Source organism: Styela clava, chromosome 6 (assembly GCF_964204865.1).
Source record: "Styela clava chromosome 6, kaStyClav1.hap1.2, whole genome shotgun sequence".
Lineage (NCBI taxonomy): Eukaryota > Metazoa > Chordata > Ascidiacea > Stolidobranchia > Styelidae > Styela > Styela clava.
This window is the reverse complement of record NC_135255.1, coordinates 24,117,238-24,139,337: the sequence shown is the minus strand read 5'-3', so window position 1 is coordinate 24,139,337 and position 22,100 is coordinate 24,117,238. Positions and strand designations below refer to the sequence as shown.

The 22,100-nt window shown below is 38.7% G+C and overlaps 1 protein-coding gene across 1 annotated transcript; it reads left to right on the top strand.

Moving 5' to 3' along the window:
- Positions 1-4,117: 4,117 nt before the first annotated feature.
- LOC144424273 (uncharacterized) lies at positions 4,118-7,670 on the top strand. Its single transcript, XM_078113400.1, has 5 exons — positions 4,118-4,311; positions 5,587-5,770; positions 6,535-6,884; positions 7,444-7,581; positions 7,629-7,670. The coding sequence occupies exons 2-5, from the start codon at positions 5,734-5,736 to the stop codon at positions 7,668-7,670; spliced, it is 567 nt and encodes a 188-aa protein (XP_077969526.1). The 5' UTR covers positions 4,118-4,311; positions 5,587-5,733.
- The last annotated feature ends 14,430 nt before the right edge of the window (positions 7,671-22,100 follow it).

Here is a 22,100-nt window from a genome sequence, read left to right as displayed (position 1 = left end):
TTCACCAAAAGTTCGCAAACAAAAATTAAAATACGAAAATTACATATACGACAGACAAACACGATAAAGCGCCATTGATTGCATTGTCAGCATGAAGATCAGTTTTAGCTGACTGATATGTTTGTATTGGTCATAGATGGTATTTCGTTACAAAACTAGTATAGGAAGTTTTATAATTTGGCCAAAATAGGGGTGGGTTGTCACAAATTTCATTGGATTTTTCCACATTTTTTCGAGAAATTAAAAACTGTCTTAGAATGTCTTTAGAATGTCTAGGGTGTTATCTGATCGTTGCTAATGAGACAAAGTATAACATCAAATTGAAACAGTCAAGAATATGGAATCTGTATTAAATATGTCTTCATATTCAACTTGGGCTGGCCATCCTAATGTTATGGCGAACCACAGCATTACATCGGGTTCCATTCAAAGTTGAGTTTGGAATGGTTTACTGGTTATAGATCCGGATGGACGGTGAGACGTCACAAATCTCGATTTTAAACCAAACCAAAATCAAACCAACCAAATGTGAAAACGTATGTTCTGTATGTGTGGACTTTCACCCTGCCTACTTGTTGCTACTTTGATGCCTGACAAAGTAGGTTTAAAGTTTGCTTCTTGATTAAGTTAAAGCTTGGATCGGGATCCGGATGATCACACATGCCGTTTATAACGGGTGCTGTGCGCTCAACCATAAGATCCAGTATGTTTGAAAAGGTCTTGTTCGGAAACCACTCCAATTCCTTGCGCAATAATAGATGAGTTGAATTATGTGACAAATGATAGTGATAAAATATCTCCCATATTTCAAGCACATACATATTTTAAAACGCCAAACACAGCGAAAATGAAAACGCTGATCAAATATGGCAATGTGTGGTAACCATAAAACAAAGCAAGTCTGATAAGACCTTGTTTTGAAGTTTAGTATTTTAAAACGTAATAGAGAGTCGTTTACCACATCGCAAACTTATAAAACGAGCGAGTGGTTTCAAGCGCATCGGTTCTGAAAACCCCCACGGGTTGAAGGTTTTTGCGCGATAACTTCTGAAGAAAACAAAGACTTCGGATCCGTACATGTTACAAGAATGCGAGATAGTAATGAAGTTCGTTGCTCGATCATATTTAAGTTCATGAATAAGTTGGACCATGATATAACGCAAGCTCACAAATATACTCGCATATTTTGGGGCGAGAGATTATGTTATTTCTATTTATTACTCAAGTCAATTTATTAAAACAATATCAGTTATTTGAAGCGACTTGATATGAGAAACACCTTCTACGATAATTTCACAAATTTGCTTCATAATGCCTGACTTGACTTTATTAAGTCAAAATTGATTAAAATACAAATCAAATTGATATGACTGAACCAATAGAGCTATTAGTGGGTTGACGTTACGTCAGTTCACAGCACATAGGAAAAAGGTGGTTTAATGAAAATATTTTATTCATGAATTTATTAAATTATATGTTCCTTCAAAAATGGTACAGCTAGACTTCAATTCAGAAAAGATTCTCAGAGACAACCTCGTCGGCCTCAGTTACAAACCCAATACCAGGGTGTTGGAAAATCACTTGCGTACATGTAAACAACAGCAAGTAACGACGAAGTCTTCAGGAGCATGACAAGCTCACTCCTCACTAAATAGCTTAGAGTTTGGGAGATTTACTTTGTCAAGGTTTAATTTAAATACATCTGCAAATTAAGCTTGATCAGACGCTTAGTGAACTGCTGGGCCAGGTCTGATGGGCAGGTAATCAGGCCTTGTGTTTTTCAAAAACAAATCACTCATCTGCTGGGTATCGAGAGGAGCCTTCGTTAGGAGTTTGTTATATGATTTATCGGTCGGGAAGAACTCTGTTGCGTTTCGGTTACAGATCGCAAATGAGTGCTGGATCTCCAGTTGTAAAAGCTAAACGGTGCGATGTATGTATGTTTATTTGCTTCAATATGTGTCAGAATCTTGAAATTAAAAAAAAAAACAGTATCCAGGAGGAGTTCTTCCCTTAAAGGCACACAGTTGTAAAACACGCAGGCAACATGTAAAACGCTCTCTCAAGTACGATAGATAGCAGTTTCGAGATTGCTATGCTCAAACAGGACATGTCCCATAAATGAAAGAACAGATAGAACTGCAAATGCGCTATGCGATACACAATCACATACTATTTAAAAAAAAGGCGATTAGATGTCGTAAACTGGGACGCAAATCTACAATAACTAACAAGGGAAAGTACACAAATTGTTAATAAAAGATAAACCTATTCAATCAGCATATTTCCACCTTTGGTTGTTGGTTTCATTCACATCGGCTATTTGAGAAGTCAAATTAAACTTCAGTCAGATAGGTTTGCTACCTCTGGTCAGGTCCAAGGCCAGAGTGAGAGAATGAACCGCTATCGCGAATCTATTGGAAGTTTTTGCTTTGAGGTGATTTGAGTGACATGAATCGCCAAAATAATTAATGAAACAATATAAAAAGTTAAAGTTTGATTTTTTCTGATGGTTTGCTGAAAGTTTAAAATGAGGAAAATCAAAGTTGGATGCTGTCAAACTCTTGAACCGAGTTTTAGGTTTCTGGAGAAATTCAATGTTGTATACGAGATTAAAATATTCAGTTTCATTGAACTACTGGAGTTTTTCAATATGCCAATTTATAGATGGAGAATATCTGGTTTGAGGGAACTGATATGGGAACAGAGCTACAAACCATGAGGATGATGCGAACAAGCATAACATATTTCAATGATAAGAAACTGCTATACATTATATCCATTGCTGTTTGATTTTATTCATTGGAAGAGGACTCAAAATCAAATATCTTCATGATGAAAAAAAATTGAAATGAACTCTTTATCGTTCAAACGAATCTCCAGGCGAAATAATTTTTTTTTTTTGCAAATAAAAAAGGTATTTCTGAGAATTGATTTCATGCGATATTTCGCGATTTTCAACAGATATTTTTTTTTCAAATATCTTCCAATATAAAAACTATGTTGAATTATCGGGGTAGATCTGAAAAATAGTGCAACAGTAGTAAAAGTGTCATATGTGTTCATTTTTATGAGTGTGCAATATACGAAATAAGGCAAACGTTAAATTTATTTTTCCCATCTACGTTGTAGAAAAATTTCAAATATTCAAGAAAGCCATCAACGATTTAACGAGGAGAAATGCACAGCCAGCTTCAACTATCGGATGTTTTACAACTCCGGATATCAAGATTCGTCCTCGTACAGTGAATGTTGATTTCTATGGAAGCGCTGCCAAGAATACTGAATATAAGCCAGAGCTTGGTTTCAGCCAGCACACTCAGAAGCAACCTGGCAAAAAAATATCCATGGAAAGCTTTTTTTCGGATGGCAAATCGAGAGTTGCTCTAGTCGGGGGAGCCGGATATGGAAAAACCGAAATGTCTAAAAGTTTCTCCGTTGATGTGCTTGATCAAAAGATACCAGAGCTTAGAGGAGTCGAGGTTGTTCGTCACATTAACTTCCGAGATCTTCTATCTAAGAAGGAGGTCAGTCTCGGGAAATTATTATTTGGAGATACAGATTTGGATGAAGATGTCCGAGATCATGGTGTAGGATGGATCAGATTGCATCCAGAAAAGTTTCTTCTCGTAATTGATGGAGCTGATCAATACGCTTCCCCTCAAGATCTTGGCAAATTACGCGGTAACGCCAATCACTATGATAAAGCAGATCCCAAGCTTCTTATAAATCTCATCCTCGCTCAAAAACTTTTACCCGGCATCAAGCTTCTCTATTCATCACGTGAACACGTTTTACGTTTCTTCGAAGGAGAAGTTCGCCCTGAGAGAGTCATCGCTTTAGCAGGTCGATGAAAAAAGTGTGAAAAAGCTCATTTACGCATTTAGCGGAGAGCATGGCGAATATGTCATGAATCGTCTCAAGAAAGAAGCACGCGGCTTACTCTCTCTTTGCTCTATTCCGATGTTTCTTGTTCTTACAGTAACTGTGCTGATACTGTACAGAAACCTCAATCCCGAGAAAATGACCGACATTCTGCTTCTCGTCTTGCTGAATACCATGAATTCAGAGCATATGAGAGCAGGTGGAAGAGAGGATGTATCCATTTACGAAGTGTTCAACAGCTTGAAAAAAATGTCTTTTGACGGAATGAGGAACAAGAAAGTTACTTTCGCCGAATCAGATTTGCCGGAAGGAATCACTATTGATCACTTGAAAGATATCATGATCCCAATACCAAGATCAATTGGAATCAACCAACGGCTCTTCAAAAAGAACTTTGTATTCTTTTTCATCCACCAGTCCATTCAGGTCCGTAAACTAAGGCGTAGCTTTAGGGCGTGGTACCGTGGAAGTAGAAAAACTCATGTAACAAATGGTTTGACGTGTTTCGGCTTCAAAAAAAAAAAAATTCAATGATTTGATGAAAAAAATTACAATTCCGTTTTTAGTTACACTTACTTTCTTATTTGCTCCGAATTAAAACCTGGTTCGCACGCGCCAGATCGTTGATTTCCAATACAAAGTACAGAATAATGTTTTCTCAATTGATTCTCATTTTGATAGCAAAGTAGTAGTCTCAGCCCTGTTTAATTTTTGTCGGTTCCGAGTTAAGATCAAACTATATTTTCAGAAATATATGTTAGATAGAAACATACCCAATATATATTTGGTCGGATTTAACAACTCATCATCGACCAGACTTTTCATTAAAACTGTTTCTGTGGCACTAACTGCATCCTTCTCTCCTCCATCTCGTTTGAAACTTGTTGATAAACTGAATCACCCGGTTTTTGATGATCTCATAACGTCAGTGTAGCATGACTCTCAAGCTATTCCAGAACAGACTCTCATCCACCTACACACACACAAAGCTATTGGCAGCGTTGTAATTATTGAAAACAGTTTTATTACAGTAGTGCACAATGTACACAAACTGACAAGATATTAGTCACTGTCCGGCGTCTCGAAATGAAAATCGATCTAGCAGTCTTATTCATGCATTGTCCAACTTTGGTGTCGCCTGTAGCTTTGCTCAGGAAACATTTTTTTAAATTTCTGAATGATTTCTCGTGATCCTGCTTTGAGCAAACGTCTGTAGATATATCTGCTACAAATTCCAAATTAAATATACAACGACATACATTCATGGTAATTGTGCTTTGACAATTTTCTTCGAAGACGGTATTCATCCATCCACAGTTTTGGATCAAATGTGGAATAAGGTCTGTGTACATAAAAAACTTACATAATCACGGGCGTAAGTACTGTTTTTATGAGGGTTGAAATAGCTAAATCCTTATTATCGGAAAACAAATACAACGTCATTAAAGACGTAACTTAGCACAGTGGAATACTGAAAAACTCATCGCGTACGTTTTTAACTAAAGAACTATGAATATTCATATATTAACCGTAAAATTTGAGTAATATAAATTCAGGAAACAAACGAGAAAGTTAATTAAACATAAAAGATAACTCGGAAGGATGATCTGGTGGCTGCGAGACTGGTTTGATCTTGGGAATATATTCGGATTCCGTTTTTCATTCTGGTATTTTTTCCGATTCTATCTTTCGGTCGAACAGGAAGCATTTTCTGCTCTTTACGTTGCTGAAATGCCGACAAAAGAATTCAGAAAGTTTGTTTCAACCGAACTCCACAAGAAGCATTGAGTCGTAGTTCGTCGAATCTTATGCGGCTCTATACTGAATTCCGAAACATCCAAGATTGCAATGGGAGAAGCAGCTGATGTTGGGATTCTTAAACAGGGTGAGGTCATCGTTAGTAGAAATCGTTTGTGTGTGTCATCGGGCGTTTCCCATAAGTATGAGTGATTCAATATATGTTTATTTTAGCTCGCTTAATAACCAACAAGACGAAACATTGTTATTTATCACTAATCGTGGGTTTAATCACTGACTCGTATTTGCATTACATAGTCTGAGATACAGAAATCCTGTCCCAAACATGTCCACCACAGCTTTAACCGCAGCCATAGGATATTTATTATTGACAACTGTCTCCGGCTTGAAAAACTTTCACCTCTGACTCCCAGTTTATCAGCTGATGAAGAAATAAACTTTTGACATAAGCCATCATTAATGGACTAGTAGAGACGCTCAGTGGAATAAAATTCTTGCAATTTTTTAGAAAAGTTTGAAACTATGTATAATCCGATTTTCACCAATAACACCCAAAGCAATCCAGATTTTTGAAATCATTCCAAACTCCGAATTTTGTCCAACTAGCATTGAATTGGGAGAAAACTGATGTTATAATGCGTCAGAAAGGCCATATAAGTCAGAAAGGCCATATTTAAAATGTGATCAATAATGCTGTTTGGGATGCGAGGTAGGATGTTCCCATTAATATTTATCAAGCGCTTGTCCCTGATTGGTATTCGCCTGTCAGGTTCAGTTATTTTCACTAGTCACGCTCCACTGATTCTATTGGCAGAAATGTTAGAGAACCGATATAAACCCAACTTATACATTCAATGAATAATTTTCTGACTGCAACGTTTTGCTTGTAAGGTATTGATCTAAAGAATAAGAGATCGATCTTGTTATCGAGCTTGAAGGATCAGATTCGCCCTGGCTGGTTTCAAAGTATGTTCAAAGGAAGAAAGGCAGTGAGGAGGGAAGATCTACTCGAGCTCATGCATGCGCTCGATGAGTGTGGGGATGCTGCTGATGAAATCATCAAATCATCCATCCATGAGATTAGATTCAGCTACATGCCTCTCACTCCAAGTGATAAATTCACTCTGGCTTCTGTTCTCGGTCGTTGTTCATATCTCGATGACCTAGAGATGGTTGGTGTTCCTCTCACATCATCTGATCTCAAACTCCTTGCCTCATCAATGCAAAGTTCGAATATCCAGGTCAGGGTTGAATAAACTTACTATTTATTCGGAGTCGAATTTTATATTATTTCACTAAATCCATCCAACAACAGTTCATTCATGATGATTGACAGGTGTTGCTTGGTATTTCAGTGTAACTAAATTTGATAACGATGAATCACGGGTAATATCTGGTAATATTACAGCTATTTTTAGCAGTACCATCCTATAATTCTATTAAATATTATTAACTGAACAAAATATTTCAAATCCGAATAGACAACAATTTTGACTCCCAACACCACTTCCTACTCCACAAAAGCAATTTTCTGTCAACAAACTTTCTACTTCAAAATTGTAGTCTGATATCCGATTCTACTAAATTATACAATACAGCTCTGACTCTAACATCAGGCTAAATCCGCTCAGACATAGTCGCAATTCCACTCACTTCTCCCATTTAAAATTTTGTTTTATATCCTCGCTTGATCACCTTTAATTCAATAGCTGATTGATTGTTCTCTCTGAACGAAGCTTTAGTCAAGCTATAAGCTGTCCCTCGTGTTCCTATATATGAGTATTGCTCCCTTGTTTATAGAATGATTCACCACTCCCACATGATAAAGCTGTTATATTCTGCGACATCTTGCCTCATATCACTGAGGAGATGCGGCTGTACTACAGAGTAGAACCTGAAGATATTAAGATGATTGATAGGGAATTGGATTCAAAACCGGTGAGAATTGTTTGCATTAAATTTCAAATGTTTCTCGCTTTTTTAAGGATGCAAAACATGATATTGGTACATGTGTGGGGATTCAGTGATTGGTTGTTGGTGTGAGAGCAAAGCTCAACAAACGATGTTTGGCCGATGTTTAATGAAACAATAGTAAAAGTAAACCAGACAAAATCGAGGCATGGCCATGGGTTATCGATTATTGCTTAAAAGTATAAAATCGTACCCATATTAAGTTTAATGTAAATTTACTGATAATTTGGAAAAATGATGAGAAAATTTACTCATAATATTGTACAGGGAAATGGTTTAATTCGTCGACGGAATAGAAGGCGGTTTAGAAGCGGTTTCTAAGCAACATTCACACAAACATCTCCACAATGAATCCAGTGCAGCAGATTTGATTGTTATTCAGAATTAACTTTGCCATTTCCAACATTGATAGAAGTAATATTCTATCTAGAATGGTTCAAACCACCTGATCAGCTTTCCTATCCCCGATATCTGTGATTCCGTATAATTTTCTAATGAATATTTAATATTGTTTGGTATAGGAACTGAGCTTGGGGATGTACAATCATGACGGCAAATGGTTTTGGCTTCGTTACGTGACCTAGGCTGACCGGAACATTTGTGCCCCTTTTAAATATAAAATCACGTGACTTAGGTTTAGAATGTCGGTTAGGGTTTTGTTTTAAAGCTTTTTCCATTACCTACTTGACAATACCAGAACAAGCTCGTTACGGCGATTGAAAGTCAAAAAATAACGTTTTTATGTGCTTCAAGATGACGCACAACCTGACAGGTTGTATGAGAGGCGTAGGATAAATGTGTAAATCATGAGATCTGGAATGTTTATTATGGTCTTGTTTGGAAGAATAGCTCATTTCCTACCCAGCAATATAAGAAAGAACGTTTTATGACATTTGGAAGTGATAAAATACCGCTTACATTTCACGCGTGTTCTTCCCGCTGCGATAGAAAAACGTCGCACGACAATAAAATACTTCAATAATACTTTGCGTTGCGCGCTAACCAATAACAAAAGCTAGTATGATAAGGTCATATTTTGAAGCTCCATTCATATGCTACATAATATAATAAGAGTGGGCCTTTTACAACATCAGGAAGTTATAAAAAATATCGAGTCGTTTGATCACAGAAAATAAGTGAGTTCACATAAATAAGCGTTTTATCTCGCAAATTCTCCTTGTCTCACGGTTATAAGCTTTTATGATTCATAATAAATGTTTTAATATGACTCACAAACAAACAACCGAACGATCGATCAAGCCTAGCCTGGCCTGATTGGATGCGGTGACTTCTCAAACGGAAAATTACCACAACGCTTGAATGACGCGCGCTAAAGACAAGCTTTTAGTATCATATCAAAGAGAAAACCAACCGCTCATTTTGAACAGCAAGTCTGTTATTTTATTACATTCAAATATATCCAGTTGAAGTGAACTTAACTATGTTGGCGTCGCAAGTTGAATATCTCCGGTTCGAACCCCAAGCCCACCACCTCACTGAGGGGTTTATTGAATTTATAATACGCAAAAAATATCACATTTTTATGTATCAGTGGCTGCTCGCACAGAGCCTTGTTTGGGATGAAACTGTGAAACGTCTTATGAAATAGATTCACGAGAACATGAAAAAGCAAATCCTTCGACCATGGTGAGGTGGCGGGAATGGGGTTTGAACCCGAGATTTTCACAACAACTTTTTTTTCGTGACCATTTCTGATTTATTCACAACTTTATTTTTATTCAGTCTCACATTATACAGTTGTTTCAGCATGCTTTATAATAAATAACTTACGTAATCTGGTATTTCACATGAACGCTCAATTTTTCTGAACAAAGCTCTGAACACGCAGTTTACGCATATAGCTACTATTACGAGCAAGAAATTTGAACTCTAGATTTATAAGCCTGGCTCTGTACCATCCTAAAGTTATACCGAACCTTTCCATACTGATATGTTGAATGTGGGTGACCACCCTACATAGGGAAACTCAGTTATTAGTTGATGCTGAGCTGATCTTGTATCTAACGACGAGGTTGGGATTCATGTTACGACTCTGTAACATCGAGTAGTTACGCACTCCTGAGCTTTGTTTGACTATTTATTTAAAGAGTGATTTTTATTTCTATGTTTTAATTCTTTCTATTATTGTACAGTAGAACCCGATTTGAACCATTTTAATTTGAATATTGATCGCTTCTACCAGAATTCAATGAAGCAACCTATAAGATTGGAATGCTAAGAGCTTCAGACGAATTATTCTAGCGTGTAATATGTGAGTCTCGAAGCCGAGATGTCATCATAGCCAGACAAACTACAGGGCAATCTTGAATTCAGGATTTCTAAAGCAACTGCAGGTTATGCTTGGTCATAAATTCATTGCCTAGCTTTAAATAAATTCTATATAACCAATGCATTTCTCATATCGGATTTTCAATAATTAACCACAAGGTCATGGGATCTGTGGGTTTTCTAAGGGGTTAACCATACCCTCCTGTACCTTGTCCCAACGATTTGCGACAAGACTATAGAGTCCTCGTATTTTTTTGTTCAGAAATTTTTTGTTTTTATTTGACAATGTGTTTTTACTTTGTATGTATTCATAGGATAATTTCTATATGTCAAATATCTCCTATACCCGAGCCTAAATTTCAATGCTTGACGTCAGAGTTTGTAATATTTTTTGCCTATAGTGAAGCCGGAGTCAAATTGTTATCGCAAGTTATAGTTTATCAGCCCCAAATTATGTAAAATAAATTGTAAAAATAGTCTTTTTAAAAATAAACTTCATCATAAACAAGTAAAAAGCTATATCAACTTGAGGTTTTCTTGATCCGAATTTTGTTATTCTTGAGTTAGAAGCCGCATTCGGATTTTCTTTGCAAACCAGTTTGAACTTTTCCCCGATTCCGCGGCAGTAGTCATTTGTTTCTGTTTTATGATTATGTGTGTTAAGAAATTATTAATCAGATTAATAAAGCAAAAATAGTGAAATGGTTGTGTTGATACTAAAGCAGTATAAAAGGGAATAGTTATTGTTGGTTCGCATTTGTATTTCTAAACCTTATTCGACAGCGAAGGGTCAGCGGGAAATGAGATGTAACAAGAGAGTCACCCACGTATATCAAGCAGTGGCGCCCATTGCGTTCATTGACACGGCACCTTCCAATGCCGAAAATTAAGATAAATCTGGGTATGCCGACGGAAAATCAAACCTATAAAGTTCGTGTTTGTTAGCGGATAGCAGTTGAATATTTTTCAGTGAACAGATATAATTTGTGAAACATACCTGTCGTGTAGGTAGGATTTTTCCCAGGTTCCAATAACTGGTCACGTGTCTTGAAAGGAGTTCGTTCGACCTCGACGGGTTTCTATTATATCTACAGCTATATCGATGACTCAATATAAATCACATAGTTTAGTGAAAGTTTACACAAAATGCAATTCTACAATCACAAACACTGCTGAATCTAGTGCACTGTGTCACCATATCTGCGCTTACATCAGCAAATCACAGTGCGGTTCTCAACCAAATGGGAATTCTCATAATTATATTAATATTGCATTCTCAACTGCATTCATCTCGAATTTCATCTAAGACTGCCCTTTGCCTGGTGAGATTCGCGTAGAGCAGGATGGTCCAAACCCAGGCCCGCGGGCCACATGTGGCCCGCCGCTTCATTTTTTGTGGCCCGCGTCGCATTTGCGCAAGGAAAAATAAAAAATTGAATTTGGTGTTGTTTCGTCATAAAAATAACCAGAAAAATCTTCTGACATATTGTTACATTACTAACGTCATTGAATTGACTGGTGTTAGGGCTAGCTGAGGCAAATAGCAAAATCGAATAAAGTGGTTGGCTAGTCTAAATTGTTACCTGGTTTCTATATTTTCGGTCGGAAATATATGCTAACAAAATCGGCTTCATGGAAAACTAAAATCTAATGAGGAATCTATTAGCCTAGGTTGACTATGCCTGATAACTAAATATTAATGTAATGGCCGACCAATATAATTCCTGCCGGGTGTTTTTTTTGCAACCAGCCTGAACAGTAATACAAACAATGCTGCCTATATGTCAGAAAATATAGTAATTACCCTCCTGTATCTCAAATTTGGTAAAAATCTGTAATCAATCAATCTGCAGTTATTTGTAAGTTATTTTGCAAACATGAGTTTGAAATAACAGCTGACCAATTTGAACATGTTTTTGACTAGATACGGAAGGGAAAATATCACAATGCTTGCTTAATATGATAACAAAAACGGCATTTTCTTTGTATGGCACTTCCTCCGTTGTGAAGATTTTGAAGTCTTACACCGAATGTAGATATAGTAAAACGTTTGCATGTTTAAATGAGTTTTTTGGCGTTTTTTGTATGTTTTAGCTTGATAAATGACAATATTGACCAATGTGTTTGGACAATAAAAGTGTTTGTTTTGTATGGCACTGTTTACCTATTCTTAGCACTATTGTGGCACGCAAACAATACAAAAATTATAGTGTGGCCCGCGAGGCCGACCACCTCAGACCACCCTGGCGTAAAGTGTTTTATAATCTCGTTAAATTTGGTATTACCGTGTTGCACCGAAAATAAGAATTCCTGCCAGACCTAGTCTGAAAATAGGACCTACCCTGAATTTTAAAAATGAATTTAATATAAGCCTCCACTTAAAATAAGACCCAGTCGATAACGCCTATTTTTTTTTTTTGAACTTGTCGATAGCAAGAAATCACTCCTACACTTTGTAAATGATAAATTTCTATCAGTTATGCAAACTTAATAATGACACAGTATGTCTATCTAGCTGTAACTGATGCTTACTGTGATACGCCAACAGCATATTTCTGCCCAAGGACGTAGCCAGTACAAATATTATTTTTTTAATTAATATGACGCTCACTCGCGAATTTTGCTTCTATGCCAGGTACAAGCACGGATATCTAACGACATCGTAAAAAGCTGTCCACCGAGTTATTTCGCTGTCGAAGTTCTTATTATTTTGGTTGGTCAGTTTGAAGGAAGGATTCATTGTAAGCAATCAATAAACAACTGGTTGTCATTAAAATACTGTTGTAAAAGACTTGTAAAAGACGAGTTTGTGACCATCGGAAAATGCCGCAAAATCGCTTTTCAAAAAAACACACGTTGCAAATTCTGGTCGCGCCTGCGGTTCAGCCTCAGTCAGGTCTGGATCAACCATCAAACCAAATAAGCACGTGATTAGGGCACAGGGCCTAGCCTAGTGCGTATCATATAAAGCAATTTTTCGTTGCTTGAAACGCTTTTTGGACCCTCAAGACTCTTGAAAATCGAAAACAAATAACTTCGTGACTAATCCTACACCCGACATGGAAACCAGACGAAAGGCAGTGGTTCGCCATATGATTGAGTCGTCTTATTGCCTTTCCCGGAATTATTTTCGATTTGGCAGAAGTCCCTCAACTCAAATCGATTAGCGGGGCACCAAAGTCGGGTTCATTGCATTTAGACGAACAGATTCCACCAACATAGATATTACAGCATATTTATACGAAGGGTTTTAGTGAGGAGCTATACTTATATATCAAAGTCATCTAAATGAAATAACTCGGACCCAACCAACCAAGTGAGATTTGGCTCAGCAATCGGAGTCTCTGATATCTTGTTTTTCCAGTATGGAGACTCCCACCTGCTCTGCAGAGACACTCATCTATACCAGTGCTCCGCAACCGGTGCGCCGCGAGACGATGCCAGGTGTGCCGCACATGAATTGCAACTTTTCTCTTTTTTTTACAAATAATTTTTCATCTTTCGTTAATTTTGCGTTAATCTACCACTCTACTCTACTGACGTAAAGTTAACCTGCTCTTACGTTAGCTTGAGAGACACCAATTCAAATTCCTGACACCCCACCACTGTGCATTTGTGACGTAACAAGGAATAGGCCTATATGGCAAGCATGTATATTGTAAAGTAGGGGTCTCAAACTCAATTTACTTGAGGGCCGCCGAGACGGAGCCTTAGTGAGTCCGGGACGCATCAGTTTTTTCACAAACTTAACATACGCATAACTCATTTTATTGCAGAATTTGTACTATCGATTTAAATGGTTTGCGAACGAAATTGATCAACTATTTTGACGCCAAGTTTGCGTAAGGACGCAAAGGGTGACGACGACATTGTCGTGATAACGTTCATGCGACGTATCGTGCGTAACTCTTTGCGTGAGGTATATTGCGCAATTGCACATCTGGTCGTTCACAGCTTGAGTGCAGATTGTGTCATCATTGCATCATTATCATATCCTCGGCCGCAGATAAAACCCTTTCAGACGAATTTTGATCGAACATAGTAAAATTGCTAGAATATAAAGGCCATTTTATATACGTTTACTATTTGGATATGGGACAAAATGAATGGCCAAAACAAAATGTTTGATCCTCATGCATTTATGAAGTTCCGAAAAAAACTGATAACGGGTACACGGAAGACATGGTGGCACCAGTAGCTCACCTGGTCAGTGTTTTACATTTTGCGGCCTCATTAGATTTTCGAAATTACTGCATATACGCTACATTCCTGATATCGCTATATTTACAATGGATTTTAAACGAAAGCTTTGTCCAGATGAAATATTGGATAGTATTCCTCTATCGGAAGAAGAAAATATGGCACAATAAAACTCAGCAATGGCGCTAAACAATGCATCCATCGATATGTTCCATCATTCCGTTTTTAGAAATCCTTATTTTTGCTATTCGTATTTTTCATATATTTAAGCAATTAAAACGGCAATAACACTGCGTATTGTGTGTTTTAGTCGAACCAATTTTGAGGCTGGATGTAATGCGTAAATTTTCCTGTGTATCGTTTACAAGTCGTTAGTCGCTTCACGAGTACGAACTTAAGTAAATGACGTTACGAGCATGCGAGGAAAAGTGTTTCTCGTATGAAACATAAACGTGCTACGTGCCAACGTAATTGCTTAACGTCGCTGCGTAACAGCGTAAATGTGTTAGGTCGTTATTTACGTCACCTTGACGTCGCCTCGATCTTGCGACAAACAAAATCACGAATAAAAATGCTTCTAAAATTTGAATGGTGTAACATAAGTTCAATCTAATGGTATCACTGGAAAGCTATCTTCAAATTCTACAAATTTTGTTGATAATGTACTAGGATTAATCGAAACCAAATTGAAGTTTTGTCAATTAGAGTTGAGCAATTTTCAGAAGTTTTTTATGCTTTTCAATTTTGCCAATTTTCATAAGATGATCACAATATTTTATCTCAATTTTAAAATTATATTTAGTCCTGTAGATTATCTTTCACACGATGTAAAACTTGTCAAAATATAATAAATGGTTCGCGAGATATGAGGTTTCAAAGTTGCATACCTCTAACGGGATGCGAAAGCCGCCAAAGCGGCTTTCAGCGTCAGAAGACTTTCTCGGGAAAGCCGCTATAGCGGCTTTCAGGGTTCAAAGAGTTAAAAAGTTAAATCTTTGCCTCTGTTTTTTATACGCAAAACATGTCAAAAACATAAATGTAAGTAATTCCGCGATGGACATTTCCCCGAGCATCTACTTCCTTGTTTATACCGTAACATTGTCTAATCAGCAAAACGCAAAAGTGACGTAACAATAGACTTTTTCGCAAACGCTCAGACACTTGTCAACCAGGAAGATTTTCAGGCATGTTTGTAAACATTACCTCGTTTTTGCATGCTATTTGTTAGTTTTGGGTTGTGTTTCAGAAATTCAAGTATGAATCAATAAACTCAATGATCATTCTGATTGCTTGGGCGTCGTAGCTTAATTGCCGTAATCAAAAATAAGTCTAGAAATAGCTGTGATAGACTAGGCTAAACTTCTCTACCGGTACTGTTGAGAAACAGGTTGAATGTTTTGAATCAAAAGGATGACGTGAAACACAGTGGGGGCGCGTGGTCATTTTGACAACCGGGGCAAGCTGCTGCGGAACCAAGTCACCCCCATCTACGGGGACAGGATGAGCGCTGTAAGTTCTCCCATCATTTTATGAGTATAAAAACAATTCCATCGGTATCAACCAATCGGCAAAAGCGACAATTTTTAACGATAAGAAAGTGTCTTTAAAACCGGTCCAAGTCAAGGGATTAATAAATATAGACATAGTTTATTTTGAAACCTCTTTCAAAAGGAAAGGCAATATTTACCCAGATAAATACAATGACATATTAACAGAAACTTCGGGAAAGCAGACAAAACCTAAAATAAGGTTTAAAACGTTACTATGAAGAAAGGAAAGGTAATGCAAAGATAAGGACATGCGTCGCTCACTCATAGATATATATGCTGCTAGACTTCTACTGCTTGCCCTTGCAATGCCCTGGTTGTTTTTTCGGTATAATAAAAAATATTCGAAAAATACCTCAATATCGGTTGCACAGACTGTCTACACTAGCCATATTCTCCCGACATGGTTCATTTTTCGCTCGCAAAGCCTTCGCCGAACGTCGACGGGGCGACGCCGATTTTGCCCCGGTTGCTCATTGTATATCGTATTCTCTCTTTTATCTTCCACTCGCCGCGTTTGTTTCGTTTGTTTTCTGTTTCTTTTACTAAATCATCGGGGCCGATCGGGGCTAGCCCCGAAATTATGACGACACAATGCCGACGTTTCTTACAACAACGTGTTGACATATTCACGCATTCCTTCTCGTTCGTTGGTTGCTTGAAGAGTTGATAGTTTCCTCGCCTTCGTTTTTGTTGCTTGTTTCGCTATTTGAATCAGTTAGAGATCTTTAGTCCATTTGCTTTCGATTTTCCACATTCCTTTTGAGCTCCTCACTTCTTTCCGGCTTCGCATTACTTAGCCTTAGACCTCATAATGAATAAGGTTGATGCACTACTTCGCACTCCGTTTTCGCAGCTGCCGCTGGAACAAAAATTAGAGGTACAACGTCTTGGGCCTTATCAACCAAAAAATTGTTCACTGGAACAATCCCATGACGAAGGAAAGCGTCGGCGTACATTCTGCGCAGAAACTTGGTATAAAAAACACGAATGGTTGTGTTACAGCGAGGACAAAAATGCACTTTTTTGTTTTTATTGCCTACTTTTTGCTATCGCCCGTGACTCACGTTGGTGTAAATTTGGTTTTAGAGATCTTAAACATCTTTCCGAGCGTACCAGGGATCATCAATCTTCTATGGAGCATCTGGACAATGCAGTAAAATACCGAACATTCGGAAATGTTAATATTGCAGCACAGTTGGATGAAGGACGCGCGGTTTCTATTCGTCGGCCCAACCAAAACGTCGAGAAAAACCGCCATGTTCTCGATCGATTGATAGATGTTTTGAAGTTCATTGGTTGTCACAAGCTGTCCCTCCGTGGGCACGATGAACGGGCTGGCTCTTCTAATAGAGGGGTATTTTTGGATATGGTGGAATAGACCGCATCCCTAGATACAGTATTGAGAGATCATCTTGATGCCGCAACTGTTTCGAAAGGGACATCTAAGAATATCCAAAATGATTTGCTCGACTCAATGTATAAAATTTATTTACAACATTTGGCTCTGGAAATTGAGAATTGCCAGTTCCTTTCGATTCAGTCTGACGAGACAACTGACATCACGTGCGTTTCCCAACTGGCTGTGATTTTTCGGTTTGTGAAAGATGGTAAACCTACAGAGAGATTTCACAGCTTTGTACCAATCGTTGATCGCACGGCTTGCGGGATATCGGCTGTACTGAAAGAAGTGTTACAGCCTTACAACGCGAAGTCAAAATTGATAGCTCAAACTTATGACGGCGCGGCAGTCATGAGTGGGTCGAAACATGGTGTTCAAGTTTATATAAAAGAAGATTTTCCTCATGCGCATTTTTTACATTGTTATGCACACCAATTTAACCTCGTTATTAAAAATATGTGTCTTGATACCCCTCTCGTCCGTATATTTTTTGCAAATGTTTCGGGGTTTTCTTCATTTTTTTCCGTTTCGCCGAAGCGCTCTGACCTCCTTCGCCAGATATGTAGCCGCCGTCTCCCAGCTTGTGCACCAACACGTTGGAACTTCCAATCACGCGTGGTGCAGGGCGTGTCCGAAATTAGGTCTGAGCTCATTGAGTGTTTCAATGGCATTCAGAGCTCTCTGGTTTGGGACGAACGCTCTGTGAGGGAGGCGGCAGGTCTAAAGCGTCTGCTAGAAGATGGTGAGTTTTCATTTTTTCTCGCTTTTTTCTCCACAATATTCTATCACGTGGATGTATTAAACGGCGCATTGCAGTCAAGGCTAATGGATGGAGCGTCTGTGCAGTCGTGTATTTCAGACTTCTGCGATGCTGTATCTCGTATCCGGGGAACAATAAAATATGACGACACATGGAGTGCTTCTTTACGCCGCGGGCAAACAACGCAGCGTTTGATTTTGTCTGCAAAGGAATGCTGTGACATTCTGGTGAATCAAATAGGCGATCGTCTGCGCACTGAACACCTTGCCGCGTTCTCTTTGATGAACCCCAAAAATTTTTCAAAATTTGCACGTCAATTTCCCATCCATTTGTTGGCTACTGTCTCCAAATTTTACCCCATGATAAACGTGGGTAAATTGGAAACTGAATTGCGATGTATATACACCAATCAAACTTTTTTGAACATCACATCAACTTGCGCGCTCTATGGGTTCCTCATAGATAACACTCTAGTAACTACCTTTGCGGCGTCTGCAAAATTTCTGGACATCATTTTGACGACGCCCATTTCTTCCGGCGACGCAGAGCGAACATTCAGCACGCTGAAGCGTATTAAAACGTATCTCAGAAACACAATGAAGCAAGATAGATTAAATTCCTTGGCTGTTTTATCCATTCACAGAGACGTTATTTCTGAGATGCATGACTTTAATCAGCGCGTTATTGAGCATTTTGCTTCCAAGAAACCGCGGCGTGTTGCATATATGTTTAAGCAGTAGAAGTCTAGCAGCATATATATCTATGAATGAGCGACGCATGTCCTTATCTTTGCATTTCTTTCCTTTCTTCATAGTAACGTTTTAAACCTTATTTTAGGTTTTATCTGCTTTCCCGAAGTTTCTGTTAATATGTCATTGTATTTATCTGGGTAAATATTGCCTTTCCTTCTGAAAGAGGTTTCAAAATAAACTATGTCTATATTTATTAATCCCTTGACTTGGACCGGTTTTAAAGACACTTTCTTATCGTTAAAAATTGTCGCTTTTGCCGATTGGTTGTTACCGATGGAATGGTTTTTATACTCATAAAATGATGGGAGAACTTACAGCGCTCATCCTGTCACCGTAGATGGGGGTGACTTGGTCCCGCAGTAGCTTGCCCCGGTTGTCAAAATGACCACGCGCCGCCACTGTGCAACACGCCGCGGTTTCTTGGAAGCAAAATGCTCAATAACGCGCTGATTAAACTCATGCATCCCAGAAATAACGTCTCTGTGAATGGATAAAACAGCCAAGGAATTTAATCTATCTTGCTTCATTGTGTTTCTGAGATACGTTTTAATACGCTTCAGCGTGCTGAATGTTCGCTCTGCGTCGGCGGAAGAAACAGGCGTCGTCAAAATGATGTCCAGAAATTTTGCAGACGCCGCAAAGGTAGTTACTAGAGTGTTATCTATGAGGAACCCATAGAGCGCGCAAGTTGATGTGATGTTCAAAAAAGTTTGATTGGTGTATATACATCGCAATTCATTTTCCAATTTACCCACGTTTATCATGGGGTAAAATTTGGAGACAGTAGCCAACAAATGGATGGGAAATTAACGTGCAAATTTTGAAAAATTTTTGGGGTTCATCAAAGAGAACGCGGCAAGGTGTTCAGTGCGCAGACGATCGCCTATTTGATTCACCAGAATGTCACAGCATTCCTTTGCAGACAAAATCAGACGCTGCGTTGTTTGCCCGCGGCGTAAAGAAGCACTCCGTGTGTCGTCGTATTTTATTGTTTCCCGGATACGAGATACAGCATCGCAGAAGTCTGAAATACACGACTGCACAGACGCTCCATCCATTAGCCTTGACTGCAATGCGCCGTATAATACATCCACGTGATAGAATACAGTGAAGAAAAAAGCGTGAAAAAATGAAAACTCACCATCTTCTAGCAGACGCTTTAGACCTGCCGCCTCCCTCACAGAGCGTTCGTCCCAAACCGGAGAGCTCTGAATGCCATTGAAACACTCAATGAGCTCAGACCTAATTTCGGACACGCCCTGCACCACGCGTGATTGGAAGTTCCAACGTGTTGGTGCACAAGCTGGGAGACGGCGGCTACATATCTGGCGAAGGAGGTCAGAGCGCTTCGGCGAAACGAAAAAAAATGAAGAAAACCCCGAAACATTTGCAAAAAATATACGGACGAGAGGGGTATCAAGACACATATTTTTAATAACGAGGTTAAATTGGTGTGCATAACAATGTAAAAAATGCGCATGAGGAAAATCTTCTTTTATATAAACTTGAACACCATGTTTCGACCCACTCATGACTGCCGCGCCGTCATAAGTTTGAGCTATCAATTTTGACTTCGCGTTGTAAGCCTGTAACACTTCTTTCAGTACAGCCGATATCCCGCAAGCCGTGCGATCAACGATTGGTACAAAGCTGTGAAATCTCTCGGCAGGTTTACCATCTTTCACAAACCGAAAAATCACAGCCAGTTGGGAAACGCACGTGATGTCAGTTGTCTCGTCAGACTGAATCGAAAGGAACTGGCAATTCTCAATTTCCAGAGCCAAATGTTGTAAATAAATTTGAGTCGAGCAAATCATTTTGGATATCATTAGATGTCCCTTTCGAAACAGTTGCGGCATCAAGATGATCTCTCAATACTGTATATCTAGGGATGCGGTGTATTCCACCATATCCAAAAATACCCCTCTATTAGAAGAGCCAGCCCGTTCATCGTGCCCACGGAGGGACAGCTCGTGACAACCAATGAACTTCAAAACATCTATCAATCGACCGACAACATGGCGGTTTTTCTCGACGTTTTGGTTGTGCCGACGAATAGAAACGGCGCGTCCTTCATCCAACTGTGCTGCAATATTAACATTTCCGAATGTTCTGTATTTTACTGCATTGTCCAGATGCTCCATAAAAGATTGATGATCCCTGGCACGCTCGGAAAGATGTTTAAGATCTCTAAAACCAAATTTACACCAACGTGAGTCACGGGCGGTAGCAAAAAGTAGGCAATAAAAACAAAAAAGTGCATTTTTGTCCTCGCTGTAACACAACCATTCGTGTTTTTTTATACCAAGTTTCTGCGCAGAATGTACGCCGACGCTTTCCTCCGTCATGGGATTGTTCCAGTGAACAATTTTTTGGTTGATAAGGCCCAAGAAGTTGTACCTCTAATTTTTGTTCCAGCGACAGCTGCGAAAACGGAGTGCGAAGTAGTGCATCAACCTTATTCATTATGAGGTCTAAGGCTAAGAAATGCGAAGCCGGAAAGAAGTGAGGAGCTCAAAAGGAATGTGGAAAATCGAAAGCAAATGGACTAAAGGTCTCTAACTGATTCAAACAGCGAAACAAGCGACAAAAACGAAGGCGAGGAAACTATCAACTCTTCAAGCAACCAACGAACGAGAAGGAATGCGTGAATATGTCAACACGTTGTTGTAAGAAACGTCGGCATTGTGTCGTCATAATTTCGGGGCTAGCCCCGATCGGCCCTGATGATTTAGTAAAAGAAACAGAAAACAAACGCGGCGAGTGGAAGATCAAAGAGAGAATACGATATACAATGAGCAACCGGGGCAAAATCGGCGTCGCCCCGTCCACGTTCGGCGAAGGCTTTGCGAGCGAAAAATGAACCATGTCGGGAGAATATGGCTTGTGTAGACAGTCTGTGCAACCGATTTTGAGAAATTTTTCGAATATTTTTTATTATACCGACAAAAAATTTTTTTTTAAAAGGGGTTGTTTGAGTCACAAACCGGATAGAAAAAATGCATTTTTTTTTCTTGGGTGTTGAAACTTCAAGCCGTGATAAAAAATAGAAATATTCGCTAAATCCTTTACTGTTACCGCTTCTTGGTTGGCAAACAATAGCATAATTTTGCTGTAGCAATTTCGTTATCTAACTCAAAATACTTTGGTAGATGGAAGGGATAATATGTCTTCTATTACCACCCAAAAAACACCGAAATTTGCATAAATTTCAAAAACACTCCCTCGTTCCGCAGCAAATAAAATTCCCATGGTAAACGAAAGCGAGATTTACCGTCGCTTATCTTAATCTCGAAGAAGACTTCTTATCAATAAACTAAAACCCGGAAAAACTAGACCAACAGTTTGCGACCGATTAGTTTTTTTTTTTTTACTTTGGGGTGAGCGAACACGTACTACTTCTTTTATCAATACCTTTCCATCTAAAATCTGTACGCTTCAAACCTTACTCGAGGTTTTGTTCGCTTTCCCGATTCTATAATCAGTTACTTTTACTTTTGTTTTTGTCTATTTTTTTTCGTCTATTGCTGATTATG

Bases quoted from the DNA above. Each gene is read 5' to 3' on its own strand.
- LOC144424273 (XM_078113400.1), top strand. From the start codon at position 5,734: ATGGGAGAAGCAGCTGATGTTGGGATTCTTAAACAGG. The intron at 6,885-7,443 runs GTCAGGGTTGAA...CCTTGTTTATAG, and splicing joins TGCAAAGTTCGAATATCCAG to AATGATTCACCACTCCCACA. The intron at 7,582-7,628 runs GTGAGAATTGTT...CGCTTTTTTAAG, and splicing joins GGGAATTGGATTCAAAACCG to GATGCAAAACATGATATTGG.